This window comes from Lissotriton vulgaris, chromosome 5, assembly GCF_964263255.1.
Source record: "Lissotriton vulgaris chromosome 5, aLisVul1.2, whole genome shotgun sequence".
NCBI classification, from domain to species: domain Eukaryota; kingdom Metazoa; phylum Chordata; class Amphibia; order Caudata; family Salamandridae; genus Lissotriton; species Lissotriton vulgaris.
In genome coordinates this window covers 566323903-566339814 of record NC_141693.1, presented here as the reverse complement: position 1 = coordinate 566339814, position 15912 = coordinate 566323903, and the positions used below count along the sequence as shown (strand labels likewise).

At 41.3% G+C, this 15912-nt stretch overlaps 1 protein-coding gene across 1 annotated transcript in view; it reads left to right on the top strand.

Annotated features, from left to right (window-relative positions):
- Positions 1-15912, top strand: part of OPN4 (opsin 4) — a 944045-nt gene that overhangs the window by 400921 nt on the left and 527212 nt on the right. The window contains exon 3 of the mRNA XM_086920132.1: positions 14208-14341. Within this exon, the coding sequence (XP_086776258.1) occupies positions 14208-14341 (134 nt within the window). The remainder of the gene's footprint in view (positions 1-14207; positions 14342-15912) is intronic.

Below are 15912 nucleotides of genomic sequence, written 5' to 3'. Positions count from 1 at the left end.
GCGTAATGCGCAAACGTTTGACTCAGAAGAAGGGAGTTACTCCCGAAACGCGTCGTCTAAGGCGTAAATAAACCCACTTTTTTGCCACTGTTCCCGTGAGTGCTGTTTGTGTTTCTCAGAAGGGAGAGAAAACATTGGAGCTTTCATTAATATCACGTACACGTCGCCGTGTATTCGGCACCTGTTCTCTGCAGTGACTCGTTTTACTTTGGAGCGTTGATTTCTGTGAACGAGGGCACCGCCACTGCCGCATGGATTCACTCGGGGAGTAAAATCACCGGATATTGTGGACTTCGAAAGTGCTGGGGATCGGCTGGACATGGGGTAAGACAAGTTAAAACCGCTTCTTGTCCTTAGGCTTTTTCCAGTAAAGCGCAGCATACAGAGGCGGTTGGCTGAACGAGGGAACAGTAGTGCATTTAAAGTGTGGGAGAGTTGAGTGGAGCCCGGGCTCGGAGCTTCACCTAAACGCCTTATCAAACGAAAAAGGTTTAATGTAACGGAACGCAGAGAAGCAGCGGTTGATATGTTTAAAAATAAGAATCCAGACATTAAGCAACCTCCTAGAGACAATGTCACCGTCAAAAGTACTTTGGCCAACCAATACATGAAACTTGAGAGACTGTACGAGAGGGAGGTGCGCAAATGGTGGGAGGGTACCTCACTACAAGGTTATATTGAGGTACAAAGGGTCCCGAGAGGCCTGCGCATCTTCACGGTGACAGCATACGAAAATCCGGATCCGCTTCTTTTGGAAGCTTGTGCGGCACATATTAAATCATTGTGCAAAGGTATGCTGGAAATCTTGGTACAGTTCGCATGGAGTGACAGAGATCGTACCTTTAAGGAAATCGAAGGTCTGGAGGAAGAGCTACTTGCCAATTCAGAGAAAGATCAGCAAGATCAACTCAGACAGGCAATGAAGAAAAGGTTGGAGAAGTACGAGACCAAAATTAAAATTCGCAAACAAGAAAAATTTGATCGCGACGAAAGAGACTATGCCACGGGCAGGGTCCTAACTTTCGCGAAGAAGTACAAACAAACACGTAAGGACATGGCAAGCAGAAATCAGGCATCTAAAGCGACAACTGCACAGAGGGTAGAAACCTCAGAGTCAGAAATTACAGAAGAAGAACAGTCTGGAGATAAAGTGGCGGGCCCCTCTGCTACAGTACAGAAAACTCCTTTTCAACAGGAGTTCAACCTCATCCGACAGAATTGGCTAAGGGGGGGGGGGAACAAACCCCCGGAAGAAGGAGGAAAACCAGAAGAGGTGGTCGGAAGGGGAAGAGGGAGAGCGAAACAAAATCAAAATGCCAGAGTGACAAGGAGCAAGAGAGGAGGCAAGTGGTAACCAACCAAGATCTCCTGACTATTGTCAATCTCTCAAATAGAACTCTGACATCTGATGAAGAATCCATCTTGAGGTTCGGACTTACCTTCTGTCCCAATGATGGTATTGATTATACCTAAACTAAAAATAGACTTTTTCAAATTCATTCGGAAAATGAAACTACACAAGTTTTATAAAATCAAACCTACTCCCAAAGAAAACAGACTTATGAGGATTACCAACAGAGAAACAGATCTCCTTAATGTGAATGATCTCACGGCATGTGAACTTTTGGAAAATCTTCGAAAGGAAAGTAGTGAAGGAGAACCAGTGGAACCCACTACGTTGTCGCAGAGATTATTAAATATAGACATTGAACAAGATGCACCGAACAGTGGATTGAAGCCTTCTAGCAAGTGTCTTCCACAGTTACCTTCAGATGCGATTGATACCTTCTCGGATCTAATCATCAGGGAGCTGAGAAATTTCTGAGGAAAGAAACCATCAAAAAGAAGGTTAGACAATCTAACGAAGGCACAGAGAAAAGCTTTAAAAGATCTAATGGATGATCATTCTATTGTCTGTAAACCCTCAGACAAGGGGGGGAATATTGTTCTTCTTTCAACGGAACAATATATTGAGGAGGCCATGCGACAACTGGGCGATGAATATTGCTATGAACCAACGACTAAAAAAGCGTACCTGGAAACTATTGATAACCTACACTGCCTATTGAAAAAATGGCATGACAAACATATGCTTGATGTGGATGAATATCTTTTTCTAAAAACGAACAACCCAATCCTGCCTACCTTTTATTATCTACCCAAGATACATAAAAATATGGACAAACCACCGGGACGACCCATAGTTTCTTCTATCGGGGGGTTAAATGAAAGTCTTTCTAAATTTTTGGATCACTTTTTGTTTGATTCAGTTCTTACTGTGAAATCGTACATCAGAGACACTGTTGATTTAATTGAACATATTGAAAAAATAAAACGGCAACCATCATACTGTATTATAACTCTTGATATCACTAGTCTATATACGTGCATAGACCATACACAAGGTCTTCAAGCAGTGGAATACTTTTTGAGAAAGAAATCATTGAAGCATGCTACACATAATCAGATGTTATTGGAATTAATCGATTTTTGTCTTCTGAATACAATTTTTCTTTTTCAGGACAAAATGTTCAGGCAGATCTCAGGAACGGCTATGGGCTCCTGCTTTGCCCCCAGCTACGCACATTTATTTGTGGGCTGGTGGGAGGAGCAGGTAGCCTGGGCCCCAAAAAATGAGGTCTGGTCTGAGAAGATTGTCTCATGGTACAGGTACATCGACGACCTGTTCCTGATATGGGATGGGTCGATCGTTGAGGCAGAAAATTACATAAATGTACTGAATGATAATATTTGTAATTTAAAATTCACAGGACAGGCAAGCTTAGTGGCAGCTAGCTACCTGGATTTGAGTGTTGAAATAACTAACAACACAATCAAGACATCTTTGTACAGAAAGCCCACGGCGTGCAATAGCACCTTGCATGCTTCAAGTAGTCATCCTAAAAGTCTAATTAAAAGTATTCCGTACGGGGAATTTCTAAGACTGAAACGTAACTGCACATTGGACAGTGATTTTTGAAAGGCAGCAAGTAACAGTACGATGAGGTTCTTAGCGAGGGGATATAAGGTTGAACTTTTGGATAATGCCCTGCAGAGAGCAGAGCGGTTGACTAGGGAGAAATTATTTGAGAAAAAAACTAAACCTCCTGTTGATCAGGGCAAATTTAGACTGATAACCGCATTCTCACAGGATGCAGGTTGGCTCAGATCTGTCATGAAGAAACACTGCCATGTCCTGAAGACAGATCATATTATTGGTTCAGATATACCCCCCAGGCCACAGACAACATTTAAGAAAGCAAGATCCATACGGGATCACCTGTCATCTGGACCCCATAATTAACACCAAAGGTACTCTACAGGAAGCAAGGGTTTTTTTCCCATGCGGAAAATGCAAAGCGTGTTTCAGTAGGAGAGTACTCACTTACCAGGTAAATGGAGTTAAGGGAGGTAAAAGAATAACTAAATTCCTGTCCTGTCACACGAATTACGCAGTATATTGCCTGAGGTGTCCTTGCAAACTAAACTATGTGGGGAGTACCATTAACCCCGTGAATCTGAGGATACTTGAGCACATGCGGGCCAGAGCCAAGAAAGATTTTGCATACCCCGTCGCCAGACATTTTGCGATTAAACACAAGAGCGACAGAAATCTCCTTCAGTATTTTTGTTTAGATCATGTACCTGTCACCCCTAGAGGGGGGGACAGGTTATTAAAACTTAGGAGACTGGAGTCGAGATATATAGTGGATATGCAGTCGAAGGCACCGGGTGGACTCAATAGTGGAGAGGATCTGTCCGTACATCTATGAACTATGAAATCAGGAAGTTGAAGCTATAGGAACAATAACTTTAAGTACAGTAATGAATCATGATGTAATGATGACATATGAAAGTATTTCTTGAAAAAATATGCTCGATATTATGTGAATTTTTGAACATAATGACAGGGATCTGTCATTCATGCTTTTGTCTCGTAAGATGAAATGAAATATTGATGTTTATATGGGATATTTAGATTAGACTAATCGTGTGTTGAATAGAGCAGCTTAATGGTTGTATGTATTTTTATTGACAACAAAATATGAGGGACGTGGCAACCTATATGGGTTGCATTGCCGATCCACGGCAAGATAACACAGACTAAAACTATATGTTTTAGGATGTTTAAGGCGCAATATAAATGCGCGACTTAGACTTAAAAATACGGCATGAATATGCATGTAATGTAATGTATTTTGTACTTACAAGATGGCGCCCATGAATATTCAAAGAGCGCGCAGTCCCTCATTTGTGTCATTAGACTGCGAGCTACTTTTTAAAAATGTCGGCGCGTAATGCGCAAATGTTTGACACAGAAGAAGGGAGTTTCTCTCGAAACGCGTCTGTCTAAGGCGTAAATAAACCCACTTTTTTGCCACTGTTCCCGTGAGTGCTGTTTGTGTTTCTCAGAAGGGAGAGAAAACATTGGAGCTTTCATTAATATCACGGACACGTCGCCGTGTATAATGCACCCGTTCTCTGCAGTGACTCGTTTTTCGTGTACTTTGGAGCGTTGATATATATATATATATATATATATATATATATATATAAATATATAAATATATATATATATATATATATATATATAAATATATAAATATATATATATATATATTTATTTATTTATATATATAAAAGTGTGAACACTATTGCTGGGTGTAATACATCTCACGGCTAGGGATAAGTACTTTTGGGGAGGGAGTAAAGTGAGGGTGCATTCCCAGGGCGTCAATTTCAGCAAAAGGGGAACAAGTTAATTATAGTTTCAGGGAGCACCACGGGATGGAATCCTTAAGCCGTGATGTTGTGTAGATAAACAATAGATCCGTCTTCGTTCCTTGGTAAGGAGGATCTTTTCATTATCGCATTGGTTGGTGTCAAATTGTTCATTGACCCTCCAGGACATATCATTGGGGGTGTGGTGATTTTGCAAGAAGTGGTCAGTTAGTCTGCTGATGTTCTTTTTGCACCTGATTGTGCTCCGGTGTTCGATCACTCTGGTCCTCACTTTTCGTGTCGTCATGCCCACGTAGCGGAGGCCACACGGGCATGTGATGAGGTACACCACATTACTGGAGTTACAGTTGGTGTGTTGTTGTTGTGTCCACGTTTTACTGGGTTCCAGTTTAAGTGTTTTGCTATGTTGGGTGAGATGACACACGCTACAATTGTTGCACGGGTATATACCACCATTTTTATTTAAATGATGCATGTGCCCCATTGGTGAATGAAGAATAAAACTTAAACAGTGGTTAAAATGTCAGCCTTCTTTACTGAAGCTGTGGTGCAGGGTTTTAAAGGGAAGGTTCACTGTTTAACATACAGGACTATTGGAAGTGGGTCCATAGAACTCCGATGTCCACTCCTGCAGAAAGCACATGCGGATTGTGATATTGCCTGAAAGTACTGAGGGCCCCTCCATGTAAATGTTTCAAGAGACCTTGCTGCCATCTTAGGTGGCCATGAAGAAACTGTAGAGAGGACACCCTGGTCTCTGATGCCCAAGCCCTCACACAGAGTGCCAATGTGAGCAATAATAATCAGACTGTTCAACTGCAGGCACAGAGAAGTGATATTCCAGGTGACCCTTAAAAAATCTAAAATATAATTTTTGTTCCCAATTTATCATCACAGTTCAACCAGCTTGAACATTGTTTTTAGACAGTGAAAGGGGTGAAATAAGGGAAGTTTATGTTGGTGCTTCCTTCCAAGTTGAGGGTTTTTATTGTGAGCAAGTCTTAGCTCTTGATGGTGCTCTGGCACACAGTTACAATTCTTATTTGACAGATATTTGTGGTTGATTGAGGAGTGGAGGAGTTACCACTCAATAAAACAATTCAAATCTGTGTAGCCCATTTGACCACACAATAAAAACCAGGAATCGGTAACTAAAGTTAAGTGGGGTTATTACAAATTAGTAATCAACTCAAATCAATTCAAATTAAGCAGATTTCTGGTACAGAGTTCAGAAAGGAAGTGTTAGTCAACAAAGTAAATTCAGTTTGAGTGTGTCAGTATGCAACATGCGCAGCCACATAAGCACAATTGGCAAAAGTCTTGACGTCATCTAAGCAAGGCTATAAGTTTGGATTGAAGAGGGTTCTAATGAAAAAATCATAGAAGTATTTAAAGAATAGGAAGGTGGAGCAGGAAAGTATCAGCATTCTGTGGTTTTCAGTAGAAAACCTCTAAAAGGAAAAAAGAGTTTAGCATATAGCTTTACACTCTCAAGAACAGGGCAAGCAGAGAGGTCTGTACCTCTGAAAGTCCAAAGGGATCTGCTATAAACTCTAACAGTGTATACATGAATAAAACACACACGGCCACATGCATCATCCGGCCGTTTGCGAATTCCAAATTGCGAAAAATAGGGAATTGCAATTTGGAATTCGCAAAATGGGATGCATGTATATTTTCGCAAAATATTTGCGATTCGGTAAAAATCGCAACTTTTACCGAATTGCAAATATTATGCGAATTCTAATTTGCGATTTCGCAATTTCCATTGATTTCTATGGCCCAAAAGGCCCATAGGAATCAATGGGAAGGCATTCACATTTTGCGAATTTCAAATTGCGATTCGCAAAATGTGAATGCAATTTCAAGGGTGCAGGGGGGTCCAAAGAACCCCTCCCTGCACCCCTGAAATGTAAGTTTAAATACAATTTACACACACATGAATGACCCAAGGACATGTGTGTGTGTAAATTTAAACTTTCAAATATGCAACTAGTGCATGTTTGAAAGTTTTCGGTAAATTAGCATGAAGTTTAACTTCATGCTAATTTACCCCTTCCAAAGTGCGAATTCGCAATTTCAAAATGATCATGCATAGCATTTAGGAAATCGCAAAATTGCGATTTCTTAAATGCTATCGCAATTTAAGAAATCGCAAATTAATTGCGATTTCTTAAATTGCGAAAATAGCCAAAACCTTCATGCATCCCAAAAAAAGGATTTGCATTCGCAAACGGCCGAAAATTGCGATTCGCACCGTTTGCGAATGCAAAAACCCTTGATGCATGTGGGTGATAGATACATTCTCATAATTTGATCCTCACACCACACTTCTAGGAAGCAATAGAATTGCATTTCACATGCACGGATGTAACATTTCAACATTTTCCCATCTCACGAAACCTGGGCATTCACAGACCTTTGGATAGAATACCATTTACTGAACCATGATGAATAGACACCTTATCCAGCTCATCAGGCCTTCTGATTTTTTTCTCAAGCCTCGCTTTCACTAATACAACACATTCCATTCTCTAGTTAATGAAGCCTTGAAACTATATCTGCAGACGTGAAAACATGCAAGGCAAACAGAAAAATGCATTTTCACATTCAGGCCTAGTTAAGTTAGCTTAGGTGAACTCTAAATGTGCACTTGAAAACATAAGCATACGTGCATGTATAATTTCAAAATAATTGGAGCAAATTAAATGTAACTTAGATAAATGAGGTCATGCTTACATTGTGTAATACGCTTTCAATCAAATGCAACATATCTTGAGAAATAAGTTAAAATATGTACGAGAACTACATTTCCTTATGATTAGGCTAAACATTAATGCGCACACGTTTATGAATAACTCGTTTCTAAAGTGAATGCATTTCAGTAATATAGTTTAATACTTCCCTTCCCATTAATAAAGTTAGGCACACAGAGTATATGATGCTAAGTGGATGTACATATTGCGTTTTGGTGTCATGTAAGGGTGGAGCTAAAATTACGCTGCTCCACACTTTACAGATCCAGCTCAGGCTTAGGATTGTGTAGAAGTGATGGATATAATAAACTGATAGGTGATTAGGACTGAGGTAGGAAAGCCAAAGTGACTGGGGATCCTTCTTCAGAAGGGAGGGGCAAAGACTTAGAGACACACATTGAGGCATCTCATGAAGAAGTATTCCTTAATGGATCTGGTGTGTTGGATGTAATTGAAGGTCATATGTTTGAGGGGGGAAGAGGGCAGCCTCATTCGAGGTCCTGTGGTGTTGTTAGTTGTGGGTGACAGCATGTTGAAAATTTTTGGGGGGCATATTTTCTATGACTTTTCAAAAGCAAAACTGATGAAAAAAACAACCAGGAAGACTAATCACCATTTTGTTTTGTAGTGTAGTTCCTATATTCCCAATAGGCTCTGCGCATTGGAATAATATATCCTATAGTTTAGATGTAGGATTGAGATCGACTGGGTCTCTATCGAATATATTAAACTTAATAGTGAGTGCCAGCTAGCTCAGAGGTCACTAGAAACTTTCTCGAATTCACAAAAAGGGATTTGTTTCTGACAACCGCATAAACTGACAACTTTGTTTCCCAAGAATAAGAAATGTATCTCTAGAGTCGCGGAAACAATAGATAAGTATTTCACTAAGTCAATCGTGCATGCTTCGTTTTTAACAGAGGTGCAGAGAAATAGAGAGACGGGCGTTTTCAATAAAAGATTTATTGAACAGTCTTCTTTCTCATGCAAGTAAAGTAAACTGCTACAATCGTAATGCAGACTGCAAAGTATAATGCGTACAGCTAGAACAATATTATAAAATAATACTGTAAGAGCATTGTATGGTTTCTAAACCATAGATAAATACATACATAAATAATAATGACTAAAAGTACTCAACTGGTGCTTCTAAAATACGCCTACCCCAATGTACCTAACCTAAGTCTAGTACGAGGGAAGAAGTAAGTGTGGTGTAGCATAGGTTTAGTTTTCTTTGCCAAGAATCTATCCAAGATTTCTCTTAGGTTCTAATCAGCTCTATACCTTAGTTTTAGAATGAAGGAGGTCTGGTATCTCTGTCTCGGGGCTCGATTTCACAACACCCCACAAGGGGAGCTTGGAAACACTGAAACTGGATTCTCAGCGAGAGAAAGGACAGCTTCTCAATCAGTGTGTCAGCTGGAGGGTCAGGTTCCTTCGGCACTTGCTGTAGCGAGCTGCGTCGTCGGGCAAGTAGATAGTCGAACTGCTCCGAACCACCGTGTCTTGCTAGAGCAAGTGAAGGCATATTTATACCTTGAAGGTGCCTAGTTTGACGTAAAGTCAGGCATAATAACATCAGTAAAGAACCCCAAGGGAATAGTAGTTCTTTGTAAAGTACATAAGTTCTTGGACAAATCAATATTCAAGCGAGGGGAGATCCCTGACTGCTTAAGCCGATTTTCCAAGAAATCGTTGTGATGTTTTGGTACGGGTGGAAGTAGCCGTGCCTGTATTTGGACTGCATGGGCTATGTCTAAATAGGGAATGATTTCTATGCCTATAATAGGGCAATGTGAATTGTACCTATATAAGGGCATGAATCGGGAAAATGTACTCGGATCCTAAAACGTCATACAACAGTTTGTGAAAGAAGCCTCTGTCTTCCATTGGATACAAGTCACTCTGTGCAAGTTCTACTAGATGTACCTGTCTCTCCCTCTCTCCTTAAATCCTCTCTCTCTCTCTATTGGTCTCTCGTTCCCTTTTTTTAGGCCTTATGTACTACATCAATACAGATCAAATGAAATTTGCCTGTGAGTTAGAAATATTTGCCGCAAAGCTTCCTAGCTCACCATAGTTTTGTATGAGGTAGCCATAGCCCCCTTCAAGTAAGGATTAGGGTACACATTGTCTTCCTCCCCTAAAAATCAGAGCCAATGTCTTTGCTCTGAAACCTCAAACAATTGTAGAGTACCTACTTCAGACCCTTAACTTGCCAAGATCACTGGCAGAAAGTGACAGAACAGTCTAGATCATGTTGAGCAGTGCGCTTTCAAAGCCAGACACAAACTTTCATCTCTGTGGGGTAGGGAGAATAGTCTTAGGTGTAGGCGCACAGTGAGATAAGGAGCTGGGGATGAGAGGTTACTTATGCAGGGAGAATCGCAGGGTTTTTGAATTTCAAATATGGTGCACAGGTGACTTTGGTGTAGACAGCTGTCCTTTGCCTGCTACGTAGACAGACTATACAAAGCACTAAGGAGTTTGGAGGCCATGGGCCAAACGTATTGTGTGGGCCCCTGTTGGGATCAAGTTTGAATTCATGATCCAGTTTCAGTTCTTTAATGTACTCTCTTTGGCCAGGTCACTGGCAGGGCACATGCACACTAGCTCAGTTTTCACAGATAGTGGTGTGTGTTTTCAATATTGTAACACAGCAACAGCTCACTAATATTACTGCAAATAATCTCTGTGGCACACTCCCATTTCTCGTATGTGAGACCCTGTTTGGATCTGAAAGAAGCTTTTCTTGTGGATATTGCATGAAAAATAAACATATTTGTCTGCAAAATGTCTAATAGACTCCCACACATTATCCAGATTTAAAAAAATAAATAAAGGAAAATGCTATTTGCAACAATCTATTTAAGAATTATTCAAGGTCATTAGGGCAAGACTCTCTGCAGAACAGAGATAGCTATATAAGTGCCCCCCTAAAAGGAGGGGGCCCTGGGCCAGAGCCCACTTTACCCATGCCTTAAAACTTCTCTGATCTATCAATCACTTTCTTTTTAAAAGTGCAACATAAAAATGTAATGTCACAATTTGTGTATGTCTGCCCTACCCGGCTGTGGTGGGAGCTGCTGTTAACCTGCTCTGGTCGTGTAGGTCTCTCCAATGGCAGAATACCATGTCTGTGATTTGCAGCATCTGTGATTTGAAAGGCGAATGTGCAAAAGGTACTCTGGAATGCTAACCTCAAGTCCGATTGATTTTCGCCATTTTCCTACAGTAGGATAATGCAAATTACCTCAGTAATCAAATAATAGGTCAAATAAAAACTTTGAAATACCAGAGTGTGGTGGATGGTTGATGTCCTCAATCTAACAGAGTCTCGCTTTCTGGTTACCCATTGTCAATGTCATAGTCAAATTAATCACAAAGACTTGTGAATTTTAGTTATGATGTTTTAACAACTAAAAGTAACCACTGGACAAATGTATGTTGATTGTTGGACGCTGGATAGTATCATGAGTGACTTTTCTGGCACAGCACAAAATTGAGCTCCTGTTTTATGCACCTCCAACGCATAAAGTGAATCAATTTAACCCGATATTCCCGGGAGTTAGTACTTTATTTTGAGGTAGTGCAGCTCTGAAGCAGTGGGCAAAGTTTGTCTCTTTCTATTGCTGAGCCGTGCTGTCTAAAAATAAAGCCTTCGCCTGTGAGGATAATTGCCACTACAACCTACTGTACGATATCCTCAGTTGGATGTAGATCCCTCATCTTTTACTGCATTCAGCCCTCCCTCGAACTAGTCCACTGTTTATCACAGGTCTCAATATTGGGGCTACCTCCTCATAATCTATCCTAATGTCATACACTATGAACAATGCCTACCTCCTTGATTCTCCCTTTTCTATTATATCCTCACCCATCCCTTCCCCTCCGTCCTTTTCTTATTCCTTACTTCCTGTTCCTTCTGACCACCATTCCCTTCCCCCTTCCCTCTGTTCTGTGCAGTTTCCCTTTGCAAATGGCACATATGTACTTGTAATGACAAAGACCCGCTAAAGAAACAGGCACAAAAAAGGCCTTGCAAGCTATCCCAGTCCCCCCTAAAGAATGGGAGATATATTTGACCAACTTGTATAAATTAAATACTAACTATGAAAAGCCTATAACTCCCACAAACAACTGCGAAGGAATCACCTCACCCATTGGAACTGTGTCACCCTTTTCCGCAGAAATGCATATAAGGAAGGCAAGAACAACAGGAGCCATCGGCTCAGACCAAATACCTATTAAGGTCCTTCAGACTGACCCTAAGGGATGGAGCACGATACTATCTCCCCTCTTCAATTTCATCCTCAATACAGGGAAATTGCCGAAATCTTGGAAGGGTAGCATTGTCATACTGATATATAAAAAGGGACCGAGACAACAGCCTGGCAATTACCGGCAGATAGCACTACTGGATGCTACGGGAAAGATCTTTGCTGCAGAGGTTCTGGATCAACTAAAAAAATGGGCTTTCACACAGGGACTGATCCCGCTCTACCAAGCAGGCTTTAGGCCAAAGCACTCAGTTTTAGATAATATCGCGATGTTACAAACTATCCTTGACAAATATGTGGTGGTTAAATCCCAGCCTGTGTATGCAGCATTCATCGACTTTACCACAGCGTTCGACCGAGTGGATAGAGTGACCCTATGGAAAAAACTGAGGAAATTAGGAATCCCTCAGCAGCTGTTACAAATTATAATTGCACTGCATACAGACACCTGGTGCCAAGTACAAATGGGGAGGGAAAAGGGCCTGACTAACCTGATCCCAACCCCTAACGGACTCTAGCAAGGGTGCCTCCTTGCCCCATTGTTGTTCTCCTTATACCTCAGTGATTTGCTTCAGCATCTACAGCGAGAACTACACTTTCCACCAAAGGTAGCTGCCCAAAAAGTTCATGCCCTACTTTACGCGGACGATATTATAGTGTTGGACCAAACCCCCTTTGGACTGCAAAACGATCTGGATGCCCTGTATAAGTATACTAAGGAAAATTTTCTAATACCAAATTTAACCAAAACAAAAATAGTCTCTTTCTCAGGGAAGAAAAAAAGCAGTAAATATTGTTGGAGACTTGGTCACGAAAAAATCGAAGAAGTTGAGGAGTATACCTATCTGGGTAGGATCTTCACTAAGTCACTAAAAAACAACCGCCAGTTTCTAAACTTGTCGAGAAAATCAGAGGTGCATGCAGGAGCATTGCTAAGGTTATACGCGGCCTCGGGAAATAGAAATTTTTCCTCCCTGCTTAAAGTCTACAGTGTGAAGATCCCTGCAGTTTTATAGTATGCCTTGGAATACATTCCTATAAAGCAGTGGACATTCCTGGACCTAAAAGAAGGAAAAATATTGAGGAAAATGCTAAAAGTAGCGTAGTCTATCCCAGTACAAGCACTCCGCCTTGAACTATCGCTTACGAGCTCTTACTCTCGAGGTATCGCAAACATTATTAGGTGGGCATACAACCTGCTCCATGTAAAGGATGGTACACTTCGCTCCCTGCTTAAAACAGAGACCTTTAATAGTGATTCTACGAAGCACGTATTTTATAAAAACATGTCTTTTGCCTTCAAACTGGCGAATATTAGTACTGATCTGTTGCTGACTTGGACACCGCCTCAATTGAAACTCTTTTTAAAATGCTATGCCCCCAGACTAAGCTTTGACCTTGACTCATCGCATTACGCCAAATTAATTTTATATAAAAACTTTGCTGAATCAGTGGTATTTAAGAAAACCCAGAACTATATAGATTTTAATCTCACTCACGGCGCTAGGAGATTAATTATCCTGCTCCGGTTGGGCATTCTACACACCCAAACTTTAACATCAAAATGCATCAAAAAGAGTCACCAATATGTAGCCTATGTAAAGGCGGGGAGCAGGACTTAGAGCATCTACTGTTCAAATGCCCTGATTTAAAAGTAGTAGCGGCGAGAGCAAAATATCTGTATCCTATATATCTCAGATGCCGCATCACCACCGTCAAGGAATTGATTATCGCTTGCAAAACTCCCCCTAATGAACTAGTTTGTTATAATCTTTATACATTTTTAAAACCTTTTTTATCTCTGTATTAACATGAGAACTTTTAAAAGCTGTAATAATCGAATTTTATATATTATTTGTGGTCCTCAGTGGAGTACCAAACCAAATAAAAACTTGTTACTTGTTACTTGTTGACAAAAGACCCCAGCGACTATGTCTTGCTGTGGCTTACTAACATTGCTATGGTGTTCTTTAACTTTCAATAAAGAATTACGAGGAAAAAAACTAAAGCATCACTGAGAGAAATAGTGGGTTAAATGAATTCATTCTAGGCCCCGAAAATGCATAAAACAGGCGCTCAGCTCTGCGCTGCACCAGTGAAGCAGTGGCTCACATAGGCTCCCGCAGCCCCACACTGCGTGGGATGCCCCGAGCTTCAGGGGGCCCCTTCAGCATAGTACTCTGGTCTGATAGCTCCTGATTAAGTGAGAGGGGATCCATGTACATTGCGGGGTGGGGGTGGAGGGCGTTCAAGTTTTGTTACGCCACTGCAGTGAAGCACATTGTGATACGACCCATGATGTTATTTGTTTCCAAATCATTTTCAACTGCCTTGTTTTGCACTGCTCCTTGTGGGGGTAAACCCCCTTCGTTGTACGCACACTCTTTTAGTAACCCTGCCACTGCATCGTCTCGCCCCTTTTCTCTAGGAGTCGCAGCCTCCGGACCCCGGCGAACATGTTCATCATTAACCTGGCCATCGCCGACTTCCTCATGTGCATCACTCAGGCCCCCATTTTCTTTACTACCAGTCTTCACAAGAGGTGGATTTTCGGGGAGAAAGGTGTGTATATAAGAATCCGTAAGGTCTTTGACCATCTGTGTTTAATCTGTGATGGGAACACATGTGTAGACCTGCAAAATGCCCTTGAATTTGAGAAATGTTTCTCCCGAATTTACATATTTTATCAAACTCACTTACAGTCACTCATAAAAGTCTGTCTATAAGATCAAGACACTGAGACTGTCATTGTGAGATCCATAGGTGCATTTTGGTTACACATAAACAAGCATACTTGGAACGCGCCTTCACTTAGCAAATTATCTGTCGCTGTACATTGGTCATAAGATCTTAACGTGATCTTGTTAATTGCCAGGTAGTTTTGGGCTCATTTCTAATGGCACGTTGAGATTGAACACAATAGGCATTTCAGAGAAAAGCATCTAGAAAAGTTAATGTTAAAAATGGAAGGGATAAGGAAGCAAAGTGTGTGAACTGTATGACCTACAGCGTTTTATATTAGAAAAAAATCATAGTATTCCCACATTTTATGTAGAGTTCATTGGATTTGAATTTGCCAATCAACCAAAAAGGTGAATACGATTTCTTCAAGGAAAAAGAAAGGGCACGACTGCATTTCTACTTGCTGTCCAGCCATTTTCTGACAGTTCAGTGACAAAATGAGGTGAGCAGGAGTCTTACTGCAAGTTATGGTAATGGACCCCGTAATGGACCCTGTCACCATCAAAGCCAACCACACTACCCTTTCTACCCTGTATCCTCCAACTCTAGGTCTCTTTTCTCTCTTTCCAGCACATCGTGCCCCTCTCTCACCTGCCCATTTTTGCCATGACACCTGCATGTTCCTAAGTCCTCTGCTGTCTGTTAACAACTGTCCAAGCTCTTCTGCTTATTATCATCGGTTCCCCTGCTTGTCTTTATGTCTCTTTCGTTCTTGTCTGATTGCCGCTCTTTCCTACCTACCTTCCCTCCAATACAATATCTCTATTTCTCTGCCTCTCTTCCGCTGCTCTTTTCCTTCCCTTCCTCTGTTCACCCACTCGTCTTTTCTGTCAACTCCATCCCCCTATTCTTGCCTCCTTACCCTATACTTATTGCCTCTTTACTCACTCCACTTATCTTTCTTCTCAGCAACAATGTCTCATTTGCATTTGCCTTCTTTTTTCTAGCGCTCTCATCGACCATCCAACCTTTATCACTTCTTTGTTTCTCTATTAATCTGTTCCCTATTTCTGTCTTACCTTTTTGTACCTCTCTGTCTAGCCTGTTAAGGCCACAGCAATTTCCTCATCCCTCCCCGTTTTTCTCCTCTTGTCCACTGCCTACTTCACATCTTTCGTATCACCTCCACACCTTTCTTATTATTTCCGTCCCCTGCCTCTTTTCTGTCTCCCTCCTGCCTCTTTAACTAGTATGTTTCTATTCTTCTTGATCTCGCTCTCTAGTGTCTTCTTCACAGCACCTTTGCTTCTATCTTCCTGTGGGCGGGTGGGGGGAGCGGACCGGAATAACAAGCGTGGAGGCCGTATGTAGTGGGCTATCTCGTAGCCGGTGTTTATTATAGTACAGTGTTTCAAGGGTAGGATACAAGGGAAAAGAGAGTTCCAAAGGAT